The 9,393-nt window shown below is 41.5% G+C and overlaps 1 protein-coding gene and 1 non-coding gene across 2 annotated transcripts; both read right to left on the reverse strand.

Moving 5' to 3' along the window:
* Positions 1-704: 704 nt before the first annotated feature.
* On the reverse strand, positions 705-9,387 carry Dkc1 (dyskerin pseudouridine synthase 1). The gene is given in 13 exon segments (XM_015507523.1): positions 705-1,544; positions 1,992-2,129; positions 2,701-2,809; positions 3,241-3,564; positions 3,653-3,843; positions 4,258-4,388; positions 4,624-4,750; positions 5,226-5,290; positions 5,892-6,076; positions 6,330-6,421; positions 8,053-8,139; positions 8,589-8,656; positions 9,316-9,387. Coding segments are annotated over 13 exon segments (1,605 nt in total). The 5' UTR covers positions 9,332-9,387; the 3' UTR covers positions 705-1,472.
* LOC125614278 lies at positions 4,029-4,161 on the reverse strand. The gene has a single exon (XR_007344885.1). It is a non-coding gene; the product is annotated as a small nucleolar RNA SNORA36 family (small nucleolar RNA).
* Positions 9,388-9,393: the final 6 nt, after the last annotated feature.

Here is a 9,393-nt window from a genome sequence, read left to right on the forward strand (position 1 = left end):
AGAAAACAGTGCCTGCATGACAGGTCTCCAGGGTCTCATACCCACATAAAACACCTTAAAGCTCTTGAGTAGGATCTCATTTAAAGCTTCCTGCCAAGTCTCCTATAGGGAAAAAAAACTGAGGATGGGGTCCCAGCTGTGCAGCTTGGGGAAGCAGACGCTCAGATGAGCTGGTGCCAGGGTATGTTTTTCATATCTGGTTAGAGCTTAGGGGTTCCCCTTTTTGCATGCCAAAACTCTCCCACAAAGTGTTGCTTGTATTTTCTTGGTTTGGGGCACCAAATTGGAAGCAATCCTAGACCTTGCCAGAGTCTTATGTCCCCAAGGCCTTCAGGTTCCTGCCCACTCACCAGCACTAGAACTGATAACACTAGCAGGCTCCAACCAGTAAGTTAGGAGTCCATGTGTCTGCAGGTACAAATAGCACCCCCAGGACATAGTTCCACCCCGGGGACACTATGTAACAAATCTACTTTTCTCCTCAGTGCTTTTGAACAAAATATTGGATTTATGGCCCCTCCTCAAGAGTATTTTATCCTATTAGATAGGCCTCAAGGTGAATGTTCTATAGAAATGTAAAACTAACAAAGGAAAAGAAAATTTTACACAGGACACTAAAGTCCCCAGATTTTTAATCAAAACATTTTATATTTTTTTTGTTATGCCAGTTTGAGATTACTAACAATTATAAAATCCAACAGGAATACTTTAGAAATGCCATGAGTCAACTTTAATATGTAAAAATTACAACACTCTTCTCCCAGCAATAAGCAAGTCCATTCTTCAAATGTAAATGAGGGTTTATAACATGAGGGTACAGAAAAAGTTGTTTCTGCCGCAAACACAAGTAGCCAGATGGATTTGGGTAAATGCTGCTGTACACACAAGCACTGGACGAGTACACAAAGGACTGACAGCTAGGCCAGAAACAAGATGGCCTGTGAGGCCCATACCGAACACCAGAATAGACCACTGTTCTTAAAGGCCATTGGAGACAAGATTTCCCCAGTGAACAAGTTGGTTCAGTTACTCTTTAATTTATCAAGAGTTCTACACCGTTTCATTGAGCAGACTTAATTTTTACAAACTTTTTGAACAGAGAAAGTTAAAAAAAAAAACAGAATAAAGTAGGAGAGAACTATAATGTTAAAAATGGTCATTAATAAACAGATCCAGACAATTACTGGACAGTTCTAGGTCTGAAACTGAGGCTTCCCAACTCAAGCAAGCATAGAAGTCAATGGCATACAATCTGTCTTTTTTTTTTATCCACCCACATCCTTAAAACAGGACAAGATGGGATGACCACAACAGGTAGTATCACTGAGGTTTCAAGTAGCAGCTAAAATGTGCCAGAACTCTCCACCCTGTCCAGAACCTTTGTTCTACTCCCTCAAAACAAAAGAAACTGTTTTCTCAATAAGGCTTTCATCTCTCCCACCAGCTGGGCACAAGGCTTAATGTCACCTTCACTACTCAGACATCACTTCCACCACTTTTGCTTTCTTCTTCTTCTTCTTCTTCTTCTTTGTGGTGTCACTGTCCTGGAGAGATGAGAAACAAGCTTACAGCATCCATTGCAAAACAATTATGACTCCCCACAAAGAAAATCTGATAAATTCCACATAGGTTTGTAACCCTTTTCAGGACTTGTAAGGACATTCTGGGATAAATTTTGCATGTGAGCTGATGTCTGTGACATCCTAATGGTCTACTTTTGTAAGCTGAAACATTCAGATGATAAAGGTATAAATCCTTCCTACCCATTGTCAACAGAATTTGAACTGGGCCCATTAATATAGTATGTCCCCATGTTCATCCCATGAGAGTGGACAAAGCACTCCAGAACACAGGGAAGCACTAAAGGTGAGAGATCAAGGTAACATCCCATCCTTGTGTTATAGCTTCAAGAGTAATGAAGCCAGCACCACCTAATTCTTTCCCTAGCCAAGGACTAAGCTAGCCCAAGGAATCCAACTGCTTATACATACCCCATCTCCAGGCTCGCCCCCATGCTCTAATGCAGCTTTGGCCTTTTTATCTTTCTTATTCTTCTTCTTTTCCTTCTTGATCAACTGGGGAGCTGCTGGAGGGTTCTCATCACTTTCACTCTCACTCTCTCGCTTCCGCTAAAATGAAAATGATTGGTTGAAAGTTAGATCTTTGTTAGTTACAGACAAGAAAAATTCAGTACATCCAAAAGTCTTAAGAACCCAACTAGACCCAACAGTAAGTAAAGCTGTGGGACACAACAGGAGTACCACAGTCGCAGCATGGGGTTTAGGGACTAGAAGGCCCTGAGAAGTCATTTGTCTCACAGGTGGACTACAGGACCTAAGAGTGGTCCCTAAATTCTTACAGAATGTAGGCAAAGTTGGAATTCACATCTGACAAGTGAGAAGTTCTGCCAACAGTTTATAAGTCACTAAGTATCACCCAAGTTGCCACCATTTACTTTACTTTCACCCTTTAAACACTGGACTGCTGCTGGCTAGTCTCATTCTCCTCACAGCAGACACACAGGGAACATGAATCAGAGAAGCCCACAGAGCCCAAACCAGGCCCCCAAGGCAAATATGGGACATTATCTGTGTATGCACTGCAGCTAGGATGAGGATGAGAAGCTGAACTGAGCGTAAGATTGGTGCTTAGAATTATCTCCTGAAGCACATTTCCAACAGACCATGGCATGCTACTCACCTTTGGGACTTTTACAGCTTCAGAAACTACCTGTGGGGCTTTTACCACTTCAGCAACTAAAGGTGTAGTTTTTAATACTTCAGCAACCACCTCTCTTTTGCCAGAATCACTGAAATAGAAGAAGCAGTAATAAGTCAAATTGGCTGAGCAGCTTTCCACAGCAGTTCTGCTATATTCTGAGTTATTCAGCAATACTGGGTAAGCCCAAAACCACCACAAACATACTAACTCTGGACAGAATTCACCAGTTACTATTACAGACTTACTCCCTCGAGAGTCAAACGACCAGATTAGAAAGAACTGTGTGCTATACAGGCCTGAGCCCTTACCTGGCCCAGGCAGCCAAGGTTTCACAGAACCCAGCGAAGAAAACTGAACTGAAGCACTGGGTCCTATAGTTGGGCACTTAGCACATTTGCTCAAAATAAAATTACTCTCACTCTCTACCAGGGATCTGCAACCTCTTATCCTCATCTGTCATCAATGTCCAAATGAAAACTTTCTTGTCTCTACCCAGTCCCTGAAACATCTTACCCTCACCTGTAGTCAATGTACTCCTGCTTCCAGGTGGCAGGAGTGTTATCTGTGGGTTTGCCATGCTTGTCCAGAAGACCCTGCTTGATCATTAGCTTCTTCTGACTTGCCTGGTAGTACATTGGGGTTAAAATTAGAATGGTGTATCAACGCAAAAAATAGACATTGTGACTGCACACTATATCCTTAGACATACCCTGCTTACACAGAATGGCATAACATTTCTCCCTTGTGTATCCTAAGAAGAGCATCCCCCTCCTCTGCAGAATTGTCCTCAATTGTTCCCTCCCCTCTTCACCTCACCAATACCTAACCCATCCACCCTTCACACTGCTTTAAAAGAAAATCCCTTGCCCAGATTCCCTGACCCAGATAAACTCCTCACTGTGGATTCCCCAACCCTGGGGACCTCTCTGACCTTTTTTTTTTTTGGTANCAAATGTGGGCTCTTAATCCAGAACTTACTGCACTATCTTTCATAACCAATCGTTTATGGGATGTCAACAGCTTTTCCAAAGGGTAAACAACTCGCCGCAGGTAACTCTCATCCTTGTGGTTATCATATAGCCACTGAGCATCAAGCACATCATGCATTGTCACCATATGGTCCTGAAAAGCAACCACAGATGAAAGTAATTCAGTGTCTTCATATCTCAAATATCCACCAGAACCCAAACTTCTTAAAATTGAAGGTAACTACTTGTGAACTTGTCTGCTAGTCTAAGGTCATTAGGAATCTTCAGTCTCTTAGAATTGTTATTTTAACTGTTGCTAAATTAGATTTAAGCAGGCATTTTTGTAGACCAGGAAGTAAATAGAGTAGATTAATATTTTCTATCTGATCATCTCCCCTAGTCAATTTTAATGTTCCAAAGTTTAATTAACAGAACAGGGAAGCTGCCCTGAACTGAACTCAACACTTTGGAAATCGTCTTTCCCAGGATATGAAGCATGTAAGGTTCCATCAAGGGCTGGCAGATATTAAGAATCAGTTCTAACGCCTCTAGCCCCACAATGGCATACCTTTTCACTCATGACTCCAGAACGAACCCTCCGAAGTTCCTGCATCTGACCGCCAACTCCCAACAATAAGCCAAGGTGTACACACAGTGTCCGAATGTAGGTGCCAGCCTCACAACTCACCCAAAAGATTCCTGAGACACATATACAAAAAAGTAGCACCTATTTTACAGAGTAAACACATATTTGGTTGTGAACCCGAGTTATTCTCCATCTGAGCCATCAGGCCTAGAGATGACAGATGCAGGAGAAGAATATACAATGCGCTAAGTGCATCTACTTTTAACAACAGAATGGAACCCTCAAAAACGCATTCCTACTCACTTGCAGTCTGTGGCAATTCAGGTACTCACAGGTCTAACAACTCACCTAGTCTTCTTTCAGGATCATATTCAATCATCTTGCTCTCATAGATAGTCCTCACTCGGAGTTGCCTCTTTACTGCAGCAATAAGTGGGGGTCGCTGGAACAGGGCACCTGTCAGAGTTTCTAGGGCCTAAGAATAAATACAAACCAAAGCACTTTCATCACATAGATTCTTACATAAGTTTAAAGGGCATATTTGGGGGATTTATAACACAATTGAGACACAGGTTTATTTCAATTATTAAGATCAAAAATACCCTTTTTAAAAACATCTTTAAATTTTTTTTATTTTTATTTTTTAGTTGTAGATGAACAATACCTTCATTTATTTTTATGTGGTGCTCATGGTGGAACCCAGTGCCTCACACATACCAGGCAAGCACTCTACCACTGAGCCACAATCACAGCTCTAAAATGCCCTTTCTTTAACTACTCAGGTAAGGGTTTGTCCTCACCTCCTGTATTCCCCTCCTCAGGCTAGCTAAGGAAGCCCACTGAAAAGGGCATAAGAGATAATAAACTAGGAAAGCTAACCTGTCTCCACATAGTTAGGGGCTCAGAAACCCAAGCAGTCTAAGGTGCCCTCCCTACAGTGGCAGACTTACCCTAGAAAGCTGAGTCCCCCCTTCAATAGCATTGTGCAGCCGGACAATTCCCACATACTCTTTGCCTGAAAAATGACAAAAGAGTAGTCAGGTGTGGCCACTAAGTTTTTTAATACTTCTAACATGCCTAATCACTGCCATTTTGCATAGCAGAAAACGCAGATATTTCACATCATGTTTACATAAAACTTTTATTAAGAGACAGATTTCATGGTGCTGATGGGAACAAGAAATGAAGTTATTTTTCTCACTTGGAGGTCAATGGGGCTGACAAGAACAGCTGGACACCCAGTACAGAGCCCAATTGGAAAATACCTTGCTAAGGTAAGTAGAATTTTCTCAGGTGAGAATGAGAAAAAGGGTACTTTAGGCAGCAGGAGAGGAGCCTGGAATGACAAGCCCAGAGCTGGACAGAATTCTGCCTCAGTGTTAGAAATGAATTCGTTGACTCAATGTGCACATGACCAGTATCTCAAACTCCAAAAGAGACCAACCTGGGTCTGGCAAAGGACAGAAGGGCATATGAAAACCAAAAGAATATCCCTGCTTCAGGAATTTCTCTCTCCTAATTAAGAAATTTCCAAGAGCCAAAATGCACAAGGGAAGCAAATGCAGAGTGCCTTCCAATCTCTAACTAGCCAGCCCTCTGCTCCATCTTTCACATACCTGCACTCTGTTGTGATTTCACCAAACGTGTTGCACGTTCTATGCACACGATTAAACAGCCAGTCACCTTTGGATCCAAGGTGCCACTGTGTCCTGTCTTCTCTACCCGAAGTATTCGTCGGATCCAGGCTACCACCTCATGGGAAGAGGGGTTAGAGGGCTTGTCAAGATTAATAAAACCTGTCCTAGAATGGGGAAAAAAAAATGTACTACCTGTTCTGAACTCTTCAACCAACCAAAAACAAAAATCACTACCACCACCATCACCAACAATAATTTTCTGAAGAATTAAAAAGAAAAAAAATCCATCACAGATATAGGTTATATATCCAGGGCAAAGCCATTCTAAGATGACACTACCTCTTTGAATATGAATAATGTGAAAGCATTATTTTGAAAAGAACTTGATTGAACAATGCTTGATCCCAACACATTTACCTGATATAGTCCCCAATCTCCCTCTTCAGAGGATTTGAACCACAAGGAAGAGGTGTATAGTGTGTTGTCCTTACATTTAGCTTATCGAAATTCTAGAAAGCAACAATATAACACAAAATAAATGAACCACTGACACATCTAAAACAAGAGTTAGCACCATCATCAACCCTTAAAGTTCATAAATCTAGATTTTTGTGCCTACATTACCATTAGTTGCTGTGACAGACTGTTAAAACTCCTTAAATACTGGGAAAATTCCCAATATTGGAACAAGACAAATTTGAGCACTTACTTGTAGATTCAAGTCATTACTCTGGAAAAAGAGACTTACTGGGGTACTACAGAACACATACTGGGCTTCATTGTGCAGGATTTGAATAAAACATGGAATAACTTTGATTTTCTCAGCAACAAAAGAGCCAAACTGAAGATGACTGGCAATGTTTCTGAACATGGCCAGCTTATTCTTGCTCCATATGCCCCACATCTCTGCTCCTTTGTAATCTCCTGAAACTTGATCACCAGTTGGTTAAGAATTCACTACCTGAAGTCTATCTTTCATCATCAGTTTAGTTTCTCCATGGTACCTACAACAACAGCAATAATGTTTCAACCACCTATCTCCCATTCCTGGAGTTTGGGACCTTACATACCCTGTTTATTAGCGTATTTCCAGGCCAACAACAGAAAAGAGATATTGCTTAAACGACAATGATTATCTGGCCAAGCAGAAACTCAAACTGATTAAATTATATAAATACCATTCTTTCATCATCCCATACACAATGATTTTTATTAAAACTGTCAAGGGATATCTCACTAACTTTTTTCTCTAAGACTCATAGCTGTTATCCATTTTTTTTAGTTGTAAATGGACACACAATATCTCTTTACGTATTTATTTTTATGTGGTGCTAAGGATTGAACGCAGTGCCTCACATCTATGAGGCAAGTGCTCTACCACTGAGCTACAGCCCCAACCCGAGCTGTTACCCATTTTAATTGTGAAAATTATGAAAACAGTGTAATTTAACTCTATTTCTCAAGTACCCAATTTAAACCTCAAAGAAATAGTGAATACTATATGTTAGAAACTGTGCCTAAATACGTTTCATAGAACTAACCCTCAGCCCAACTTCCTAAGTGAAGATATTATGAGCAAACTGCCTTAAAAAGTTTAAACAACTAGTCCAAGATCACACACAATGTGATTCAAATAGGTCTGGCCTAAAAGCCCAGAAGTAAAGCAATGCAAGTCTGGTCCACAAACTGGTGCAGGTGTACAAGATGGAGTAAGTTAAGAAACGAACTCGTTTATAAATTTTGATAGTAATTTAACATTGTGGTGACATTTTTACTGTACAACAATGTTGGATGCACTGGAAATTTTAAAATAACCTGGCCCTTTATCTCAGATACCTGAAATTTCACTGTTTTAGACTGTGATTTATTATGGTGGCATTTGTTAAAGTGAAAGATTTAGTAGTAAATATGCTTTTTTATTTTATTTATTTTAAAATATTTTTTAGTTGTAGATGGACACAGTATTTTATTTATTTTTATGTGGTGCTGAGGATTGAACATAGTGCCTCAGGCATGCAAGGCAAGTGCTGTACCACTGAGCTACAACTCCAGCCCCTAGTAGTAAACATTCTTAATTAACTGTTTAACAATTAGAAATAGTGTCAAAGTCAGACATCAACCTTACGCACACAGCACATACCTTTAGCAACAAGGGCCACTGAGATGTATCCAACTGAGCCACTTTGGATTCTGGTTTGATAAGAAATTCTTCAGCATGCTGTATTTCCTTCAAGAGGACAGACACATGACCTATTAGATCTTTCCATCCATTTTGAACAATTCCATTACTACCACAACAGTGTATGCCTTTTAAATGACAAATAAGGCATTGTGTGCCTTTTTCTCAGAACCTCCACAGGGAAGAAATGAACCAGAAGCTCTTTAGGTGAAGTGCCATTAAGATGGGTGCAATACATTTAAAATAAAAGGAAATGGGGGTCTGCTGATTGGACAAGAAAGAGAAATCCAGGAAGAACAGTTGCTGTTGCCAACAGCATTTTGTAAACTATGTATAATTAGAAACTTAGGTTGTCTGCCTTTGGCTTTTCAGTGTTTTGGCTCTAAACAACGACTAGTGAATGCTAGCCCATTCGTTGAGAATATTTAATACTTCTTTAGTTTAATATGTTAAGTAGTCTTTTTAGTCAAAGCAAAGTAAAATACATCCCTACTTACAGCTACATCTTCTTCTTGTAAAGACTTCCGCTCCTTTTTCTTCTTATGTTTCTTTGGTAAAATAACTACTAAAACAAACACGAGATTTGGTAATTTTTCCTCAGAACAAACGAAACAAAACTGAAAGTTAAGACAGGTAGAAAAAGGATTTTAATCTAGCACTGGTGCAGAAAACTCAAATGGGTAAGGCCAAACACATGGGTCGACTGCCTGGTAATGACTGCAAGCTGTTGCACGTGCTGATTTCCCTTCCAATTCACCACGTGGCTGTGGCAAGGCTCAAACACCCAGCAGAAGCGCTCACCCATGGGCCAGAAAGTTCCACAGGCGGCCACTCAACTGTTGATGCGGGCTTGTGTTCTCTAGGACGTTTTGAACTCGGAGTTATCCCCATTCCGGGACCACCCGGCCTTTTCCCCACACCTTCTTAGTACCCTCGCTCTCTTCATCCCATGACACTAATGGCGACACGAGTTCTAGGTGTACTCTCAGAGGTGGGAAGCCTGAAACCCGTGGAGTACAGTTGCCTCTAGAGCTTCTGCTCGACACTCCTCCGTGGAGTCAGGGCCAAGAGGCAAGGTAGGCCTAAGGCTCGGCGGGTACGCGGCAGACCCACCAGCGAGAGCAGGCAGCAGGCGCGGGGCCTGATGCTATCTCCCCACCCCTGGCTCCTCAAGACTTCAAAGGGTCGCCCAGGTCTCACTACCAAGGCGCCCGCAGCCCTTACCTTCCTCGTCCGCCATGTTGTACAGCACCGCGTGCGTTCCAGGCACGCCACCCCCGAAAAAACTACCGCAGACTCCCG

This window comes from Marmota marmota, unplaced genomic scaffold (genome assembly GCF_001458135.2).
Source record: "Marmota marmota marmota unplaced genomic scaffold, marMar, whole genome shotgun sequence".
In the NCBI taxonomy this organism is placed as follows: Eukaryota; Metazoa; Chordata; class Mammalia; order Rodentia; family Sciuridae; genus Marmota; species Marmota marmota.